Source organism: Neophocaena asiaeorientalis, unplaced genomic scaffold (assembly GCF_003031525.2).
Source record: "Neophocaena asiaeorientalis asiaeorientalis breed wild unplaced genomic scaffold, Neophocaena_asiaeorientalis_V1.1 scaffold14, whole genome shotgun sequence".
Lineage (NCBI taxonomy): Eukaryota > Metazoa > Chordata > Mammalia > Artiodactyla > Phocoenidae > Neophocaena > Neophocaena asiaeorientalis.
The window spans coordinates 2,555,021-2,576,484 of record NW_020175192.1 but is presented as its reverse complement, the minus strand read 5'-3'; the positions used below and the strand labels follow the sequence as shown (position 1 = coordinate 2,576,484).

At 55.4% G+C, this 21,464-nt stretch overlaps 1 protein-coding gene across 1 annotated transcript in view; it reads right to left on the bottom strand.

Annotated features, from left to right (window-relative positions):
* Positions 1–21,464, bottom strand: part of ANK1 (ankyrin 1) — a 129,465-nt gene that overhangs the window by 40,085 nt on the left and 67,916 nt on the right. The window contains exons 14-28 of the mRNA XM_024765035.1: positions 20,144–20,341; positions 19,503–19,601; positions 17,701–17,799; positions 13,751–13,948; positions 11,276–11,374; positions 9,379–9,477; positions 9,061–9,159; positions 7,981–8,073; positions 7,439–7,511; positions 5,708–5,804; positions 4,428–4,506; positions 2,330–2,427; positions 2,024–2,248; positions 910–1,064; positions 388–599 (exon numbers count right to left, since the gene is read on the bottom strand). Coding sequence (XP_024620803.1) covers positions 388–599; positions 910–1,064; positions 2,024–2,248; positions 2,330–2,427; positions 4,428–4,506; positions 5,708–5,804; positions 7,439–7,511; positions 7,981–8,073; positions 9,061–9,159; positions 9,379–9,477; positions 11,276–11,374; positions 13,751–13,948; positions 17,701–17,799; positions 19,503–19,601; positions 20,144–20,341 — 1,923 coding nt within the window. The remainder of the gene's footprint in view (positions 1–387; positions 600–909; positions 1,065–2,023; positions 2,249–2,329; positions 2,428–4,427; positions 4,507–5,707; positions 5,805–7,438; positions 7,512–7,980; positions 8,074–9,060; positions 9,160–9,378; positions 9,478–11,275; positions 11,375–13,750; positions 13,949–17,700; positions 17,800–19,502; positions 19,602–20,143; positions 20,342–21,464) is intronic.

Genomic DNA, 21,464 nt, shown 5'->3' with positions numbered 1-21,464 from the left:
GGGGGGGGGGTCCCGCTCCTGCTGACGGCCAGCCCGGCTCTCCTCTCTGAGCCCCCATCCCCATTTCCTTGCTGCTCCCCACTCCCGGGGGCCTTGCTCTGCATCAGGCACCTCTCCAGGAAGCCAAGTGGCTTCCCCTCACGCTAAGCCTGTGGTTTAACACGTTATCTGGGGTTTTCTGCAAGTTACCAGGGCGACTGCCCTATCTCACCCACCCAACTTTCTTCTGAGCTTCAAGGTCAGGGCTCTAATGGGACTTTTCAGGCCCTAGACCAATGGGTGGAGATGTCCTGGGGAGGAGGGTCATCTCTGAGCGCCCTGACGCCTTCCATCCCTGAACCCGGTCCAGGTGATGGGGCCCCAGCAGGTAAGGAGAGGCTGTGTCACCTGCAGGGCCAGCTTCACTTTCTTGGTGACAGCATTTTCTGGGAAGGTGGCCTGCACCAGGGGGACGAGCGTGCTTTTCAGGGAGCCCCCCTCGGGGCCGATGGTGTCGTAGTCCTGGTAGAGCCTTGACATAATCACGAAGTACAAGGGGAAGTCGGTGGTAACGATGCGGCAGACCCTCTTCTTCTCCAGCTCCTCCAGGCTCCCCAGCTCTGCAGCCACAGGCCCGTGCGCACCCGTCACCATGGTGGCTTCCCAGGGCCCCTGATCCCCACTCTGGCGGCCCTCCCCAGGCCCCGGCAGGGGCAGGAGGCTGGGCCACCTGGAAGGAGAAAGGTCCTGGCCCAGGGGGTCCTGCACAGGACACCAGGCTGCAGGGGCCCGGGCGCCGGAGCTGGGCCACATCTAGCCTCTCAGGGGGTCCCACACTCCGGGAGACCCCGAGAGCCCACCCCAAAGTGCAACCCCAAACCCCGTCCTCCAGGAGGAGGGCCGTGCTCCGGATCCCTGGGGCTCGCGCACCTTCGTCCATCCCGTTGAGGATCTGATCCAGGTAGCTTTCTCCGTAGCGGTTCTTGTGTTCCTTCCACACGGAGCCGTTTTCACTCCGCAGCACCACGAGCTCGCGGTCCCCACGGCCTTGGGAGGCGAAGTGGGGGACCTCCACGATGACAGGGCTGGGGGGACAGGGGACAGTGGAGAGGGGCCCGGACGCAGGTGTGCATGCCATGTGGGCGGCAGCCATGGGCTCAGTAGGGAAGAGTAGCCGGGTCCTGCCTGGAAAGAGGCTGTCCCGTCTGCAGCCTGGTCCTCACAGACGGACAGACCTGCCTCAGGTTCCAGAGAACCCCCACCCCCGGACCCTCTAGCTACCCACCAGGCCCCAACCTGAGTTCACAGGGCGCTCTCCTGCCATGGCCACACAGCCGAGGCTCAGCAGAATAAAGCTGCCCCTGGACCTGACCCCGAGGGCCTGCCTGACATCCTAGATGGGGGACCCAGCCCCTCTGAGCCTCAGCTTCCTCCTGTGTCAGTGTGTGAAAGGACATTTCCTTGGGAGGATGGCTTTGAGGACTACATGTGAAGGGGAAGTCAACATGAAAGCGTTTTACAGCTGCTTTACAATCGGTGGATGAAAGCTTGGCAGCGGGGACAGGCTGTGGACGGAGACGGGAGGGCAGGGCCTCCTGGGCAAGACCTGTTCCAACACAGAGCCCGTGGCGCCTGAGGGATGCAGAGCTCCAAGGAGAAGCCCTTCTGCTGCGGGAAAGGTGAGGAGGGAGGCTCTGAAACCATCAGTCCTGTCCTTGGGGGCCATGCTGCAGGGCCGCCTTCTAGGAAGACCGTTTCAGAGCTTAAATAATCAAACCCTGGGGGCCCCGAAAGGGGCCATCTTCATCCCCCCTCTAGTGTCATACAGGCGCTGAGGGCATTAAGTTCCCCCTGGGGAACAGACTCCTATGTGTACCTAGAACAGGCCGTGGAAGGAACACATGGACCCCTGGCTTTGACCGGTCAGGACACAGAGAGCACGGGTGCGGGCTGCAGGCCTGCCTCCCCTCTGCCCAGGCTGGGCTGGGGCTGGGTGGTCGCAGCGCAGCAGGGACAGGTCGGGGGCATGGGAGTGACCTCTCACCTCAGGAATTGAACTCCTGTGGGGCCCAGGGCGATGACCCTGCTGGCCAGGCCCTCCTCCTCGGCCAGCGGGGGCGGCGTGGGCAGCTTCTGGGGCTTCACCAGGCGGCAGGTGATGCGAGTGGGTGCTGCGCACGTCCGGGGCGGGACCACCACCCTCAGGCCGTTGTGCCTGCTGCCCCGCATGGAGCCCCCGCGGGCGTCCACCATGAAGCTCACCAGGAACCTAGGGCACAGCGGGTCCGTGTTGGCTTCTCCTGGGTGGGCGAGCAGGGCCAGAGCTGCCAGCCCCTCCCAGGCCACTCACCCTGTGTGCACAGGGCTGGCCACCGGGCTGATGTTGTCTGAGGTCTCTGTGGCCGGGCTGCTGGGGATCAGTGAGTCTTCATCATACTCCTTAGATGCCTGCAGAGGGGAGAAAGGCCAGCTGTCCTATCACCCCCGGGCCACGGCTGATGGTCTTGGCCAAGGTCGGGGAGGCTCAGCCGTGAACCAAGGGGCCCAGGGTAGGAGGCGCTCCCCACTCCCTACCAACCCATTGGGACAGAGCTCACCCGGAGTCTAAAAGGAAGCACGGGCTTCCTCATACCGACACGGACGGCCTCTCCTTGGCTCGGGACCCTGGGCCAGAGCTTTGGACGATGGAGCGAGTCCTCCGTCCCATCCGGCCTCGGTCTCAGCTCCTACACCACGTGCGCTCCTGACCTGCCCACGTCCTCCAGTTCGTCCCCACCGCTCCGCCCCTGACGCGAACCCTCCGCTCTACGCAGCTCGGTTTCACACTAGAGCTGGCGTTGCTTCCCCCACACCGTCGCCTACGAGCTGTTCGGCTCTGGGCAAGCCACGTGTCCTGGGGCATCGAGGGGCACGAGGGAAACAGACCCTCGTCCCGGGGGCTTCCCTATTCCTCATCTGCAAATGGGACAGCCCCTTCCTCGCAGTGACGTTGTGACTTGGGGACCACGGGGCTGCCTCGCCCCAGGCCTCGTACGTGGCGAGGACTCACGAAGCCAGCAGGTCCCCTCCAGGTTTCTTCTCAACTCTGCCCTCGCTCTCGCTTCCCCGTCGGTCCAGACACCCACGTCCCTCTCCTTCGCTGGACGCCCCTGTTCATTTTTCGCCTCTCGCCTCCTGTGTGAAGCCTTCCCCTTGACTCTGATCTGGAAGGGCTCCCGCCACACAGCTGGGCCCTGCGGTAGTCACCCTCCCTGCATTCTGAGCCCCTCCCCAGCTGGACCGTCTCCTCCCACATCCTCCCACCCCACACGGGGCACAGCGGGACGCCAGGAGACTCGGGTTCATGCCTCGGCTTCATGACTTAGGCAAGGACTCAGGGCACGGTTGGCCAGGGAACAGCAAGACCCGGGTCCGCTCGGAACTTCTCACTATCGTCTTCAGCGGCCCCTGGGGAACGTGCCACAGCAGCCCCAGGGCCACGTTTGACCGGGTCTCCCAAATGCCACCCGGGGCGTGACACCAACGTCACACCACTATGATGTGCCCGAGGGTGGAACGGCGGATTGGACGGCGTCACAGCCGCCTCCGCCTGGTGCCACTTTCGGGTCGAGGGGACGCGCGTGCCTTCAGCGGCAGGGGAAGAGACCAGCCTCATCTGGAAAACGGACAAGCCCGGCTCGGTGATCGGGCCTCAGGGTGGCCAGTCCCAACCTTCAAACACCACACTGCTTTCTTTTTACCCTAGAAAACCCCTTTGCCCAGGTGAATAAGTGCCAAATGGCCTAAAATTAAACCAAGAGGAATTACATTGTTTTAAACCATCCCACCGATCTTGGAGACAAATTCAGGTGGCATCCAGGGAAGCCACAAAATAGGGTATTGTAATGAGTAACAGCCCACGCCGGGAACAGCTCTCCTTGACGTCCTCTTTCCATCTGTATTGGTATTTTAAGCTCCCGGTAATCCCTTGAGGAAGGTGAGGCAGAAACTGTCCCCTTTTTTTATGGACGTGAAAGAAAAAAAGTTCAGAGTTCCAGAGTCGCCCGCAGCTTCACAGAAGAGCAGATGCAGCCTCAGGCTCCCTCTCTGGCGCCGGGACCCTTGGCCCCAACAGGTGCATAAGGTGTGTGCTCAGGGGCTGTGGCCCCGAGAACATGGGCTTCAGAGCCAAAACTTCTGGAGTCAGTTCTCAGCCCCACTGAGACCAGCGTGAGGGTGTCCCATGTGCCCTTGGGCTCTCGGAGACCCAGATCATCAATAGCTAGGATAAGAGCACTGACATCACAAGTGCCACCAAGAACACGTGGAATCTGGGACCTGCGGGGCTTGGTAAACGCTGCCAGCTTTCAGCTATGAGTTCCTATTGTCCTGCAGGTCGTCTCAAAACAATCACTGTCCAGGGGACCTGCTCCCTGCCGAGGCGAAGTAAGAGAAAGGATGCTTCTTACCTGCTCTGGCTCTTCAGATCTGATCACCACTGTCTCAGGTGTGACGCAAGGAATCCGAGGGATGGCTGGGGATTCCACCCTGTGTGCCGAGAACATTGGGACATCAAGGGATGATCCTTATGAGTGGCCCCCCTCTCCCACGGAAGGCCTTAGTGAAACACTTCTGTACCCCCAGGATCACCTATCCGATCGGACCGCTCGCCACCACTTGAACCCCACTGGCACATGTGGTACATCCTGGCCTTCACACACTGACCAGCCTCCTCCCTCTGCCCCCATGCCTGTCCCCAGAGCCTGACTGTCCTGGCTGAGCGAAGGACCTGCCTCCTCCAGGAAGTCTTCCTGCATGCACCACCCCTGTTCTGCAGCCTTCGACCCCTTGGTGAGGGAACCCTCACTCTGGCCATTACATCTTATTCTGCGTCACGATCTGTCCACTGGGTGTGTGTTTTGATTCTACCAATATATCTGTAGGTTCTCCATGGTCAGGGTCCGAGTCTCAAGTTTCTTTCTAAACGAAGTTCAGTAAATACTAATCATAGTTTTCCTTCTCCTTGGTCCATTGCCCTATTTTGTATAAGCCCTGGGACCAAGCTGGCACACGTCTGTCTTTTCAGAACATACCAAGGGCTCAGTGTTTCTAGAAAGTTGTCACTTTTAGATTCATTCACAAAGTCCCCGGGTGTGGCGATGCACCCACATCGCAATAGCTCACAGCATCTCAGGGAGGAATGAGAAACACAGGCAGACACAAACCCTCCGTGGGTCTTCCCTAATGGACAGGCCGATGGAGGGACGTGGCCGGCCTCTGAGGCCAGCTTGGCAAAAGTTCCTTTCTTTTTTTTTATTATTTAAATTCTTTTAATTGAATGAAAGCTTTTAAAAATTCTGTAGTGCTTTGCAATTTTCAAAAGTTTCCCACACATGATTTCATATAATCCCACAATGACACACACCCCCTTTTTTGGCAATGGTTTCTAATGGCAATCTCCCTTGGTGGATTTTTTCTGGTGAGAAGCTGAGTGTGTGAGAGGGGGAGGGGTATGGAGACTGAGCGAGGAGAGAAGGAACAGTTGGGGGCAGGGACCCCTGAGAGGGTGGCTTGCGGTAGGAGAGACCTCTGCGCCTGCCTGGCACCCCTGGTGCAGGGCTAGCTCATCCTAAGGTGCTGGACCAGCACTCCGTCCGGGCTCGGCCTTCCTGGAACCTTCCAGCTCTGGAATCTTCCTACTCAGTCCCCGGGGTGGACCTTGACCTGCCCCGGCGTGAGCATTACTTACACTTGGTCCAGCTTCGGCACAAAATCCAGCAGCTCTTTCTCTTCATCTATATCCCTGGAATCCTGCTTCTCAGCCTTGAAGCCAACAAGTTCTTCCCCTGAAACCGCACAAGTTTAAGTGAGTGACAGGACGGAGATTCCCTCTTTCTTTTTCAAAAGAAAAGAGGGAATCTGCTGCTCTTCTCAACGCTCACCCCCGAGGAGTGGGGGAAGGTCTCAGATGCTCCAGGAGGACCATAGCAACGTCTTCAACCAGCCCTGACCCTGTTCCTCCAGCCCTGGTACCTGGAGTGGGGCAGCTAGCCCCTGATATCTTAGTCTGCACCAGGCTTTGGAGAAGAAAACAGTTCCCTCAAAAAAAAAGAACTTTTTTTGCCTGACAAGTTCCACTTCAAAACAGCCCTTGTGGCGTGTGCAGTGACACCAAAGAAAGAGGTGCTTCTGTTCTTTTCCACACCACACGCGACAGAAGAATAAACGACTGTGGAACCAAACCCATCCATTTTGAGAGGCTCTAGGAACTTTAATAACCATGGCGACTGAACCCTCATTATTTCCTAAGCGCATCACCAGGAGGTTCAAAGTCTGTCTGCAAACCAGACTGCCTCTTTGTTTCTCTCGCCTCCTTGAACTGGAGTTGGAGCCCTGGACCTTGCAGGGTCCTTTACTGCCCCTCAGCAGTGTGTGTCCTGGCGTTGTGATCTGGAGCCGACAGGATGGAATCACAGCAGCTCATGCAGTTATGATCACAGACACAGTGGCATGGGCACAGACACAGACATGGACAGGTTGGAGCCGCCCGCCAGGGCAGGGATTTACGGATGGAAATTTCCTGTTTTAGTCAAGCTCTGATTGTTATGAAAACCAGGGATGGATTAGTGAGATCTTGGATTGCTTAGAGTGAAATGCACTTGTGAGAATGGACCACAGGGAACAGAAAGTGTTTCATACCCATTATAGTTATATGAGCAGTTCCTGGAAAGCAAAGAAGAGCCAAGTTTAAGGATGGATAGGATTGAAGTCAGTTAAATTAAGAGGCATATCATCAAAGGGGATACAGGAGAGCTTTCATCGCCTAGTTGACAAAACTACATGACCCCTGGGTTACTGATATGCAAGGGGCCAGAGAGAAATCTGACCCAGCCCCACCCTTTTTTTTTATCACGATCTTTCTCTTCCAAGTTAAGTGGGAAGACAGGCTTGCCTGGGGCAGGAAAAATGCCATAAGTACCGGTGGCCACAGAAGTTGAAACTATAGTCATCATTTCATAATGACTGACTGTCGACCCAGCGGGTGGTTAGAAGAGCAGCTTATGAAAAGCAATTCTTCCAGATTTTAAATGAAACAAGCTTTGTTCAAAGCACAAGGAACACACCAAGTGGAATTTTATGACAGTTCCTTACAGCTCTGAGAGTTGACTGAGTTGAATCACAGTCCTTGTATGATATAGGCAGACACACACGTATTTGTGAAACTTTGTGGGATTTTATATTTTAATCCCTGCGATGTAGATTTCCTTCTTCGAAAATCACATTAAAGGGGTCTTTTGGATAACGGACAGCATCTTTAGAGCGTGGTTCTGTCCAGCTCCGACTAGGTCGGCAGAGGTGGGCATGCTGTCAGGTGCCCCGGGGCGGCAGCAGGGGGTCCCCCCCACCCGGAGTGTTCAGAGCCCCGACCACCCCTTTCAGCCTGACTTGACCCGGACGCGGTGTTGATCCCAGCCTGTACCTTCATCTTCAGAGACGTCCAGGATCTCATCCACCGTCTCGGGGAAGCTCATCCGGTGCTTGTCGCTGACCAACTAAAAGGAGAAAAAGCAAAGACTTCAACCCAAACACAGCAGTGGGCCCTTTCACCCATTCAGCAGTTACCTGGTTATGAGTGTGGAGACAGGAAGGAGACGGCAAAGGATGTTTGTCCCAAATGAGGAAAATGGAAGCTAAGAGGGTCTCTGGGGTCTGGCAGGAACCGCAGAGGGATGAACGGAACCCCAGCTTCCCGGCGCCTGGTACCTGCCCCCAGTCCCATCCAGGGCTGCCCGCTCCGGTCTGGTGGCGGCCCCTACTCCTCCGGCCGCTAGGTGGCAGTAAAGACCCGCCTGATGAAGGAGGAGGCCCGCCCCCCGTGCCCCATCCCCAATTCTATTGGCTCTGAGCTTCCCGCGGGAATCCTAGGACACCTAGGCTCCCTTTCCCGGGGTACCCCAAGGGGCGCCCTGCGGCCAGGCTGTGTGTGTCCGGGGTAGGGGTGCAGGGGAGGAGCAGACGTACCGCGACACTGGTTTCATCGGTGACAACCTTGAGCACGTCTGTTACAGAAATGTAGCCCAAGCGCTTGGCTATGGCCAGAGGTGTGGTTCCATTCTGGGGAGAACAGTAGAGAGAGAGCGAGGTCAGACCGAGCTCACGCCCCAATCGTTCATACCCAGAGCAAGACCCCTGCACACGCGTGGGCCCAGATGTGTGTCGCCGACGCCCGCAGCGACGCTGCAAGGCGAGAGGAGGCCACGGTGCGCGAGCCTTGAATGGGAGCAGGGGAGATCTTACCACCAAAGTCAAGGGTGGCCAAGAGGAGAGCCAGAGGGAAGGTCAGGGTCAGGGGGGCACCAGATGCAGTTGTAGGAATAGGAGGGCACCGGGCAGTACTGCCCACGGCTCCCAAGGCCGGTTCTTTGGGTGTCAGTTACTGAGCATTCAAATAGTTAATGTAATCCACATACTTCAGTGAACTCTTCTCAGGCCAATCAGAAATCACGAGTCACCAGAAACAGGGGAGGGGCCTATTTCTACTCTGATTTTAAAAGGCAGAGCTAAGTGACACTAAACGGATACTGAGGCTTTCTCTTCTTCTAAGTTCTCTGGTCCCAGGGTGTGCCCCGCTCCGATTCAGCCCCATCCACAGTTACACGGTTTCAGCAACCGCACCTACAATCAAAGGCCTGCATGCTTGCTGAGCTGGAAGGGGCCGCGGCGATAACCTAGTAAAGCTGACAATCGCGTTATCCAGGGCAGGAAGTTCACCCTGAACTGTGACCACGGACACGGCTGAAGACCCCGAGGCCCCCAAACCTCACACACCACTCGAGACATTTGGCTTTGTTCACTCCCACAGATTTCAGAAAGGGTTTTGACAATATTTAAAAAAACATAAAAAGGGGGGAGGGGAAACAGTGCTACCAGGATAACCTTCTGTCTTCCAGAAGGAGGAACTAATCCCAACAGCCCACGCCCTGGGGAGCCCCAGGCCCCAGACGCACAGGAGGATGACCCGAGCTTCCCTGGTGAAGGGATATCGCATGGGGCTGCCCGTGAGAGCAGGTCTCTGAAATCAGGAACCGGGCGGGTACTTACCGAGCTGACCTCGTTTGGGGAAGCACCATTTTTGAGAAGCAGTGTCACGATGTCTGTATGGCCTTGTTGAGCTGCCTGGTGCAGGGGACTGTATCCGAGCTGTAAAGCAGGCAGACGTTTGGCAGGATGAGCTAGCTACGAGAGAAAGCACTGCCCACCTGCCACAGAGCGTGTGCGTCTTCTGTGTGCACCGTAGAAAGGCATTTTCCCCATTTCCTCCTCCAGCGTCAAAGCTGAAAGTTGTGGTAGGGCCCCAAGTGCGCCCGGAGTGACCCTGGCTGCATCTGAACTTGGCACTGCTCTCAGGCATCCCAGTACCTTAGTCTTGGCATTGACGTCCGCCTGGTGCTGTAGCAGGAACTTCACCAGCCTGATATTCCCATAATGGCTCGCCACGTGGAGTGGAGTGTAACCCATCTGGAAAGCAAGAGAGGAGACAGGGTGACCAGCAAGGCTTCGGGGGACACCACGAGCCATTCTGAGCTGGACGGGAATGAAAGTCTCACGACAGCGGTGACTGAAAGAGAGGATGGACGAGGAGGCCTTTTGCAAGGTCGGCAGTGGGGCACCACGGGCCTGGGAGGGACAGGGCTCGGTGTCAGTCAAGTGCAGTGTGAGATGACTAGGAGAGACCCAAGTGGAGAGGTTAAGTAGGTGACTGGAAACCCGACACTGAGCCCGGGGAAGAGGGCAAGGCAAGGAGGCACCTGAGGGGAGTTGAAAGTCTTGGAGGTGAGAGAGGTCCCCCAGGATAAGTGTGGAGAGAAAAAGTGGGGCCCATGGACTGAGGCAGTACTTACAGGGAGGTCAGAAAAGAGGACGGGGAGGGAGCAGCAAAGAGGAGGGAGGAAAGCCAGGAGAGGCCCGTGTTACAGAAGCCAAAAGGGGTCACCCCCAGAAGGAGGGAGCCGCCAGCAGACCCCGGGGGGGTAGCAGACTCAGACGAGCACAGACAGCAGTGCAGAGATCACTGCCGACCCAGACAAGACCTGCCTTGCACACCTATTTCCACTAGAAAGCTGAAATCCCACTGAAAACCTCCCCAAAAGGCTGTCTAGGTTACAGAGTTGTACCATAATGGAACTTATAGGGACTGGCCATGGCTAGATATCGGTGGCTTTGGGCATTTATTCATTTGACTTTTGTCTGCAGAGGAGGTAATTGTCAAGAAAGCCATTCTGCTGACTATTTTAATGCTCCCTCCAAACGCCAACAAGCCAAGGCTCTCTGGGCTCCTAAGTGTCCCTGGGGAGCCCGGTCCCAGAGATGATCTGGACCCAGACCCTGCAGGCTGGACCTGGAGTGATGGGATGGCTTTGGGACCCCCAAGTTCTAACCCACAACATAAGATCTCTCAGGACAGGACCCCAAAAGACTAAACCAGGCCCACAAAAGAAGCCTCAAAGATCCAGAACATTCTTGAGTTTAAAGCAGGTTCCTTTTGAAGCTATAGGCAGCTGGGGATAAAATATGTCTCTGGATTTTTCTCAGGGAGGCTTCAACATCACAATGCTGCCCGATGTGCTTGAGGAACACTGGAAGGGGCTGGAGCTACAGGGGCGTCACTCTGTCCCTTCCTTTGAATACAGTTGCCTTTTGGTGAAAAGGAACAAAATGCCACTTCTTCCAGGAAGCCTCTTCCTTCCACCAAATGGAAACACCCTCTCCTCCCTCTGTTCTCCATGGGTTCCCGAGAAGCCCCCTTGCACCACATATCACACCGGCTGTCCCTTCCTGCCTCTTATGTCATCTGCAGATGCCTTGAGGCTCACTGCACTGTGCGCTGGGCACTGGGTCATCCTCCACCCAACCCCCACCCCCGGAGCTCCCTGGACACACAGAGGCTCAAAGAATGCTGACCTGCTTTTAGCCAAATGCCGGAGTAGAAGGGGCGGAATTTTCCAGCGCATCCTGACATTTTGATACCTTGCTCATGTAAGACAGGGCTTGGAATCATGATTAAACTTCTTTTCACTACAGAGGATCAAAGGTCTAGCCAACTTTTTAGACTCCCCACTGGAAAGTGAGCCCATTGGCATGGGGTCCCAAACTCCACTGCCGCCCCTAGGAAGTGGCAGACAGGAATGGGCCACTGGGTCCTCGGGGTATCAAGTATCCTCAGATGGACCAGTGATGGAGGCCGGAGTGGGGAGGCCTGTGGGTGCAGGGGGAAGAGGGGAGTCCCCGTGGACAGAGTGCCGGCTGCTGGCCTTACCCGGGTGGTGGCATCCACCGTGACACCATGTTTGATCAGCACGTCTGCCACTTGAACGTGACCTTCTTGTGCGACCAGATGAAGGGGAGTGAGTCCACTCTGGAAAGGAAAAGCAGTTCATCAGCTTGGAGCCAGGAAAGAATTCCAGGCGACACTGAAAGAGCACTGAGGTTTGCGAGTCGAACTTGGCTTTGCACGCTCCAACCAGTTGTTTGACCTTAGACAAGCTCTTCTAGCCCCGCCCCCCCATCCTTAACTAAAATATGAGGTGGTTAGACTGAATCAGAGGTTAGCGACAGTTTCTGTTAAGGGCCAGATGGTCAATATTTTAGGCTTGTATCTCTCTTGCAACTACCCAGCTCCGTCAGTTATAGTGAGAAAGCAGCTATGCCAACACGTAAATGAATGGGTATGACTGGGTTCCAATAAAACTTTATTTGTACAAACAAGTGGTGGGCCAGATTTGGACCCCAGGCCGTAGTTTGCTGATCTCTGAACTAGATGAACTTTATGATCCTTTCCAGTGGTAACATTTCCTATTTCCATGACTCGAGGTGAGCTTCAAAGCCTTGGTTTGCTTATCGAGAAAATCGGGATTATAACTGACGAATCTCAAGGGCAAAGGAGGGCTCACTTGAGAAAACAGACGAAAATGCATTGTAAACCACGACGTGACATTTAAACGCAGCCTGTGATCAGCACGTCCCAGCCAGTAAACAGGGTGGAGGATCCTGCTGGGACCGAAACCCCCAGATTCTTGGAGTTTTCATCACAGCTTTCTCACGAGGATGGTGATGCTCCAGCGATCTTGACTGACACGTGCGCATTCACGCAAAAATGCCAGGAAAGGCTTCCCTCCCCCGGAGCCCGCTCAATACACCTTACTAACCGTGGGGCAAACAGAGCTGCAGCTCCTCTGTCATCGGAGCCAGTGGGCAGGGCCTGCCCCCTCTCCAGAGACTCCACTCGCCCTCCCCTGCCGTCTGCGCTTCCCCCCAGGCTGATGGGAGGCCCAGTGGTGCGCCTGCCTAGCTGAAGCCTGCGCAGGCAGGTGGGGCTGCCCACATAAGTACAGGTCCTGGGTCGGTCACAAGCGTCCGGGTGCCTTGCCTGATCCTTGGGATAACACAGTAACCTGACTGGTGAGTGTGGATGTGGATGAGTGGGGATGTCTCAGGGCAGGGCACCCCCATTCTCCTCCTGGCTCATTTAAATGGCACCAGCAAGAAACCAAGAGTCCTGTCCAACATAATGGTCCTGCCCTAACAGTTCCCTCCTGGGGGTCACCTGTCCAAAGCTGTCCAGATAGAGCCAATGGATCCACACGCTTTTAAGAAATCTTAGGTTACCCTCAAAATGCTTGCCTTTCTGAAACTGTATTATGTTCATTTGTCGTCTAAAGAAGTGACTCTTCATATCGTATGATTCCATTTGTACGAAAGGTCCAGAACAGGCAAATTCATAGTGACAGAGAGTAGATTAGTTGCCAGGGGATGGGGGTTTGAGGGAAATGGGCTGTGGCTGCTAATGGGTCTGAGACTTCCTTTGGGGGTGATGGAAAAGTTCTACAGTTAGACAGTGGTGGCGTTTGTCCAATTCTGCAAATATACCAAAAAAACCACCGAATAGTACAGTTCAAAAGAGCGAATTTTATGGTACGTGAATTATATTTCAATAAAATTGGTGTTTAACAAAAGAAGTGACTCTTAGTCTTTCTTGGGTCATGCGTTCTTTTGAGAAGCTGACGAAAACCATGAGGGTGTCCCCTGGGAAACGGCTCCCACGCCCATCCTCCCACATGCCAGGTACACCACATAGAGGGTTTCCTGCTCACACGTCAACAGTCCCTGGACTGAGACTCCATTGAAGGGACAGGTTGGCACTGAAAACAGTATCTTCCTCACAGAAAAAGAATATTTAGTCCCAGCTTACTTAGTACATCCCTGAATGTAGACACTGGCCTATACTTGGGAAAGCAAGCAATGGATTTCAGTAGCGATCTTTTTGTAGATTCTTGAGTCAACCTCTCTAGAAAGGACCAGCCAAAGCTTTGGCATCAGGTAGGCTGGGGGTCCTGCAATCTTGGAATAAGCAACCTTTCTGAACTTGTTTATTCATTTACAAAACTGAGATAAAACCTACACAGGGGGACTTCCCTGGTGGTCCAGTGGTTAGGAATCCACCTTCCAGTGCAGGGGACGCGGGTTTGAGCCCTGGTTGGGGATCTAAGATCCCACATGTCACGGGGCAACTAAAGCCCGCGAGCCGCAACTACTGAGCCCATGCGCCACAACTAGAGAGAAGCCCACACACTGCAACGAAGAACACACACACACGCACGTGCGCGTGTGCGTGCGCATCACCTGATTCAGAACCGGGGCACACAGCAGGTGCTTGATCCTGAGATGCAGTGTGTCGTCAGCTGACCCCCCAATGTGATTGAGTCTGTAGGGATATCTGCAGACACGTGTTTACCTTGTTGCCCAGGTTGCCGTTGGCCTGTTTGGAGAGCAGGAGAGCCACCATGTCTGCGTGACCCTCCTGGGCCGCCAGGTGGAGGGGTGTCACGCCTTGCACGGACTCTGCGTTCGCCGAGCCCCCGTACTGCAGCAGGTTGTGGGCCACCTCCATCTGGTTCTGCTTGGCAGCGATGTGCAGAGGGGTGTAGCCGTTCTGAAACAGAAGGGGCCACCGGAGCCTGGTTACAGGAGTGCTGAGTTGACAAGCTTAGCACATGCCTTATGTTTTAGATCCTCTGAGGAGGGGCCAGGAGGCCTGGTTCAGGGCTGGTGTCACCTGGGAGGGCCGTTTCAGTAAACAAACCAACCAACCGAGTCCATTTGGTTTGGAGAGGCTCCCAGAGCCAGCAAATGCCCTACCCGTTCTCTCCATCTATCTTCTGTGCACAAGGTGCTCTGTCCCCAACAGATGCTAGGATTCAGCCAGGCAGCAGGCCTATAGAACACCCAGCCAGCTAGGCACACAAGTAAATGAAAGGCTTCCATGCCCTCTTTCCTACAGTAAGAAACATGCCCCCCAAAGCCAGTTCATAGAGGAAAAGGAACAGAGCCCTTCTCTCCTCGTGATGTTGGGCCAAGAGCTCCCCCTGGGCCTGGTGGCTTCAGGCAGGTGGCGTTAAGAGTACATGTCCCCAGCAAGGGACCTGGGGCTGTGGAGTCAGTCCTTGGTCCACTTTAACCGGCCATGTGACTAGGGGCAAGATGGTCAACTAGACTTCCTTTCGTATTTTTTAAGCCATTGTAAGAGGACAGTAACATCTACCTTGTTCTTAAAGTTGTTGAATGGATCAAATATGATAATATATGTGAAGGTGCTTTCCAAAATTGAGATATAAAATTAATAAAACCTTTGTATGGTTTTGCAGTGCCCTGGTTCACAAATCTGTTAAGTCCGTTATGAGATGAGGAGATTGGTCCCACAGTAAATCAGCTACGTCACTGTGCACTCTCTATGCAGCTGGCTTTCCTTTCCCCTTTGTCTTGGGAGGAAGACTTTCTCAATGAAGGAAGCAGTGCATGGGAGCAAACTCCATACCCCACTGCAGGCAGCCTACTTTGATTATCACTGTTGGAAACCACTTCCACCTACATTACCCTTTTTGAGCTTCACTGCAACCCACGTACAGCAAGTAAGACAGGCATTTTTATTACTACCCTGCTTTCTGGATAAAGAAGCCAGTTCTCGGAGAGGTTAAACGCCTTTTCTAGTGTCACATAGTAAGTGAAACAACAGAGAACCCAAGTCTGGTCTTGTGACTCCAGATTCCAGGTTCTTTCAACTGGAGCAAGATTCCACTTGGAATCTCCGTAAAATGCAGATTCTGACTCAGACGGTATAGGGAGGCCCTGGACTCTGCATTTCCAACAAGCATATAGGTAAGGCTGATGTTGTCGGCCACAAAGCATTCAGAGCTAAGGGGGATGCAAGGCCTGAGGACCCCTGTGCCGGACCCAGGAGTTTCCAAGCATATGCCCACCCAGTCCCAGAGCAGATGGCATAAGGCATATGGTCTCCTGCCACGGCCAGCATCCTTCTGGCCATCCCACAGAACTGAATCTCCTTTGCCAGCCACTGCCTTATTGTGGAAACCAACATTTCTGATTCTGCCAGGATCCACTGATCAGGGAAAAGAAACAGAAAAAAAGGGGCCGACCAATACAGTAAAATCCCAGTTTAAAGCACTGGGGGACAGGGTGAGATCCGTCTGTCTGCAAAGTAGATTTTGGGGAAAGGAAAGTTGTCATCTACCCAAAGAATGAATTGAATAATAAAAATCATTCTCTCTGAGTAATTATGTAAGATGATTCATCCTACTGTTCCTCCTTTTAAATTTGATTATGTTATGAGAAAACATTAAATTCTTTGTAGGTTGTGTTCCCCTGACAAGATTGGCATTTTGACTGTAATAAAATTAATTAAGCAAAATGAGTTTTGTACTGTATCAAAAGGGAGCAAAGAAAAGAGGTGTGGTTCAGTGGATCAGGCCTGAGATTTGGAGTCATCCCCAAATGGAGATCCTTCTCTCTGAGTATCAGAGAATCTTCCGACTCCAGAGCCCAGGTCTTTTAGCTGGAGCTGTGCTTCTCAAACTTGAATGTGTATGAAATCACTTGGGATCTTGGCAAAGTGCAGATTCTGACTGGGGGGCCCCAGATTCTGCATTCGTAACAAGCTCCCAAGTCAGGATGAAATGGGGTGAGGCTGCTGCTCACCTAGGGTGCCGACTGCAGCTTGCCTTCCATTCCCCGCACGGAAGCAAGGACTATTAGGGCATCTTTTACTGAACAAAGGACAGGAACTTGAGTACCTATTCACGTTAGCATTATCAGGAGTCCAGGCCCCTTGGGCAATGGAGGATGTCCGCACTGGAAGAACGGCATCCCGTCCAGGTCAGGCTGCCAGGTGACCCGCAGTTAAAACCAACACACAAGAACGACCGTCAGTCTCAGATCAGGGACCAACCCCTGTGAGCTTTCTCCAAGCTGGGACTACAGGGAATGAATGACCTTCTGTAGGTGACAAGGACGAGGGGCAGGGAGGCAGGAGAGTCAGGGTGGTGGTGGGGGGAAGATTCAGGAACAGTGTGAGCCAGTAAAAGGCTCCTCTTTCCCAAGGAAATGAGCTCGTCCAAAGGAATGTGCACACTAGAGAGAGATCTGCCTAAACATTAAAACAACATTAGCATCAAAATTAGAAAGGGGTGGGTTTGGTTTGGGTGCAGAGAGACTTGCATGTGAGATTCTACAAAATTGCCAGACTGCTTTGGAAACTATTTTTTGCCACGGAAACAAAACCCATCTGTGCAGGGTTTGTGCTTGGATAAAGCTCCCTTTAAATACCATGAGCCTGGTTCTGATTTCTTTTATATAAGGAGCGGTGTGAGTCCAGCGTTTTATTTTTAGAAGCAGGAGTAAGTCATGTCCCAGCAGGGCTGCACGCTGTCTACACAGTGATGTGGGCTCTGCTACAACAGCGCGGGACCAGAGCCCAAGGAGAAGGGGTGTCTGGGAGATGCTGCGTCTGCAGGAAAGTGAGGCTGTAAAATTCAGATGAGCATCCATTCTGAGAGGGGAACTGAAGCCCCGCCCTGACTTTCCCTGCGCCCCCATGGACGTCAGCAGGTGTCGGCTGGAATCACACTCTGACCCACCCATGGCTCCCTCCTGCCACAGGGCTGAGCACTGTGGTACGCTCAGGGACCGCGATGTCCTTTGCACCCGAGCCCTGCCCCCTCTCCTCGCCCCTCATCTGCGTGGCCACCAGCCCCCTCGGCCCCCCTCCCCTCACAGACCCTGCACACCTTCTCACCCACAGGAGATGGCCTGTCCCCCCAAAATGATCCTCGCGCCCAGCTTTATCCCTGTACCTCGTACAGCGCCTTCTCAGTCCACTCTTACATAAGCCCCATCCACTCTCTACACTCCGGGTCCCTCAGGGGCGATGCACCACCCATGGCTCTGAGCATCTCAGGGGCTGGTGTGAGGGTGCACGCCGGCCACACCTCGATGTGTAACGTGTGTACAGAAACGGCACCATCTCAGAGCCGGAACTCCAGAGAGAAACAGATTTGGGGGGAGACTCCGCATTCAAGACTGGTTCCTCGCTCCAAGGTTCTGGTGAGTTCACCCCCAGCCCTGAATATTCTCCAGGTGTGGCCCTGGTCCCGGAATCCACGAGCACACTGTACATGCTGACCTCTGACACCAGTTTGGGGTACACATTAGTTGTGTAAAACGAGCTCCACATCTGCGAGGTGACCTGTGGCTGAGAAGTGTTCCCCACTTCCCGGTCCGCTCCGGTTCCCAGTCAGCAGCCATCGCACTGCAGGTAATCGGGCTGCACCTGAGGGGTGGCGGCCGGCTGCTGTCCCGGGGTAGGGACGGGGTGGGGGCCAGGAGGCTTACCCAGGCCAGGCTGTGCGGGGAGCTGCCCCGGGGCAGCAGCAGCTTGACAATGTCCAGGTGGTTGTGGTGCACGGCCACATGCAGGGGCGTCAGGCCATTCTGCAGGGAGATGGACAGGGGACAGCCTTCACTCAGGGGACATCCCACTGGCCATGCCTGTGGCTCCAGGCAGCGCCACATGGGGATCCGTATCACTTCTGTTACACAGGAAATCTGCTTGACACCATTTCAGAGCCAGTCTGGAGCTGAAGTCACTAAAGAACACACCAGCTGGACCTGGGCCACCTCCGCATTCCTGGGGTCACCTCCTCAGTCCTGGCGTCACTGCCTCATTCCTGGGGGGGTCACCTCCTCAGTCCCATTCCTGGGGTCACTGCCTCAGTCCTGGGGGGTCACCGCCTCAGTCCTGGGGTCACCTCCTCAGTCCTGGGGCCACCTCCTCAGTCCTGGGGGGTCACCTCCTCATTCCTGGGGGGTCACCTCCTCAGGCCTGGGGTCACCGCCTCATTCCTGGGGTCATCTCCTCAGTCCTGGGGCCACCTCCTCAGTCCTGGGGGGTCACCTTCTCATTCCTGGGGGGTCACCTCCTCAGGCCTGGGGTCACCGCCTCATTCCTGGGGTCACCTCCTCAGTCCTGGGGTCACCTCCTCATTCCTGGGGGGTCACCTCCTCAGTCCTGGGGGTCACCTCCTCAGTCCTGGGGTCACCTCCTCAGTCCTGAGGCCACCTCCTCAGTCCTGGGGTCACTGCCTCATTCCTGGGGACACCTCCTCAGTCCTGGGGTCACCTCCTCAGTCCTGGGGGTCACCTCCTCAGTCCTGGGGGGCCCCCTCCTCAGTCCTGGGGGGCCCCCTCCTCAGTCCTGGGGGGCCCCCTCCTCAGTCCTGGGGGGCCCCCTCCTCAGTCCTGGGGGGCCCCCTCCTCAGTCCTGGGGGGCCCCCTCCTCAGTCCTGGGGGGCCCCCTCCTCAGTCCTGGGGGGCCCCCTCCTCAGTCCTGGGGGGCCCCCTCCTCAGTCCTGGGGGGCCCCCTCCTCAGTCCTGGGGGGCCCCCTCCTCAGTCCTGGGGGGCCCCCTCCTCAGTCCTGGGGGGCCCCCTCCTCAGTCCTGGGGGGTCACCGCCTCAGTCCTGGGGTCCCCGCCTCATTCCTGGGGTCATCTCCTCAGTCCTGGGGCCACCTCCTCAGTCCTTGGGTCACCTCCTCAGTCCTGGGGTCACCTCCTCAGTCCTGGGGCCACCTCCTCAGTCCTGGGGTCACTGCTTCATTCCTGGGGTCACTCCCTCAGTCCTGGGGGTCACCTCCTCATTCCTGGGGTCACCTCCTCAGTCCTGGGGTCACCTCCTCTGTCCTGGGGGCACCTCCTCAGTCCTGGGGGTCCCCTCCCCTGTCCTGGGGCCACCTCCTCAGTCCTGGGACCACCTCCTCAGTCCTGGGGGTCACCGCCTCAGTCCTGGGGCCACCTCCTCAGTCCTGGGGTCACTTCCTCAGTCCTGGGGCCACGTCCTCAGTCCTGGGGTCACCGCCTCAGTCCTGGGGTCACCGCCTCAGTCCTGGGGGTCACCTCCATTCCTGGGGGTTCTAGGGGCTGATGGGGCAGTGCAGCAGCCTCGCTCAGAGGGGCCACCGGGTCTTTGTAGAAGGGCAAGGCCTCTGTCAGAAAGATCTGTCTCCCCAGAGGCCATTCTTTCTGGACGGCTGCCCATTCGCAAGGGGGACACAGTCGGCTCAGGCAGAGATGACCACCCAGGTGCAGCTGCCCCTCTGCCCCGGGTCCACCCTGGCAGGAGGGAAGGTCAAGCTCACCTTCCCGGCGGCATCTGGGTGCGCGTCATGCTCCAGCAGCAGCTGTGCCACGCGCACCTTCCCGTACTTAGCAGCCACGTGGAGAGGGGTAAATCCTTTCTGAGGAGAAACACAGGCCGTCAGAACCGTGGGGAAGCCTGCCATCCTCCCTGGAGAAAGGGCCCATGGCAAAGGAGGTGTCCCACCCCGACTGGTGTGGAGATGCCAGTAGAATAAAGGGCGCAGAAGGTGTGATCCTGCTGAGACTCCCAGAGCCCAGGGGGCTGCCACCTGCCCCTCTCGTGACGGAGTCAAAACCACTGGTGCTGTTATTTGACAGCCAGCTAGTTGCGGGCAGGGCCTGGGCCACCAGGCTTCTCACATCCCAGAGCCTGTCTGGTCTGGCCAGAGCAGATTCTGAGCCATTCCATGATAAACAGACGAAGGCTGGTGGCTGGAAGAGAAACTACAGTTCACCTTCCTGGGGAAGGACGGGACACATCCAGCTCACAGGTGGCGGCCAGTCCTGTGGGTCCATTCCTCCCAGCAGCCCTCAGCACAGTCAAGGCAATACAGAGGACCAGATGGGAACGCCCTCCCCTGCCCCAGGATCAGCTGGGACCAGCCTGCCGCTCTGGAGAACGGGAGGAGGAATGCTGTACCTTGGTCATGCACGCCTGGGACGCCTCCTTTTCCAGAAGGGCCAGGGCCGTTTCCACGTGGCCCTCTCGGGCCGCGATGTGCAGGGGGGTGTGCCCGGCAGTGGTGGCCAGGTTGGGGTTGGCGTCATTTTCTAGCAGGAGCTTCACCATGTTTGTGTGGCCAATGCGAGCTGCACAGTGAAGTGGGGTCTGGTCATCCTGGAACCCAAAGCAAAAACAAAGAACAGGGAACGCTAAGGTTACCTAACCCAACTCTTCATTTTATAAAGAAGGCAGGTGAGGCCCAGAGAGGTTAAGTGACTTTCTCAAGGCCACACAGCTAGTAAGAGGAAGAGCTGAGGTTCAAATCTCTGAGTTATGGGAACCAATATGTTCTATATTATTTAATCCTTATAACAACCTTTCAAGTTAGTTGTTATTCCTACTTAATTGCCCAAAGGCTCAGCCTTCCCATCTGTAAAATGGGAATAATGGCATTGACCTCATAGGGCTATGGTTAGGATCAAGCAGACAGCGTGTATAAGATGTTTCACACCACGTTTGGCACAAACTGTACATTGTGGTTGCTCTTACGGGCAGACCTCGGAGACATTGTGGGCTCAGTTCCAGACCACTGCAATAAATTGGGTAACAGAGTAAAGCGAGTCACATGAATTTTTTTGGTTTCCCCGTGCATATAAAAGTTATTTACCCGCTATTACACTCCATTATGTGTGCAATAGGATTATGTCTAAAAAATACACTTACCTTAATTAAAAAATACTTTACTGCTAGAAAAATGCTATCCACCTGACAACACGGGGTTGCCACAAAACTTCAAATTGTAAAAAACACTTTATCTGCAAAAAACACTTTATTGCAAAAAACACTTTATCTGCCCACACTAAGTGAAGGGCAATCAAACAAGGTGAACTGCACTGTCTCCTGAGTCCTGTCTAAGAGTCCACTTGTCTTTCTGTCTGAAGGCTACTCTGGTTTTCTCTACGCCAGGGGCAATGGGAGGGTCAGACCTGGGGAAAGATGACTTTTCATCCCAGCTCCCGCCCCCCCCCTTCCAGTTTCCTCCGGAAGCTGAGGGGGTCAGTGGGCAGGGTCTCTGTGTTACTGGGCCCAGCTAGGGGCCTCCCTCACGTGGCTCAAACCCAAACCACAGTCCTGACACTAAACAGAGGCTCTGTGGTCTGTGCGGTAAGAAAGCCTGATCCTGGCCAAAGCCAGATTGCAAACTCGGCAGCTCTTCTTACCCTTTGCTCACTCAGTACCTCAGAGATGCCTTTTACATCGTGAGGGCATCTTGATTTTCACCGGCAACGCTTTCTTC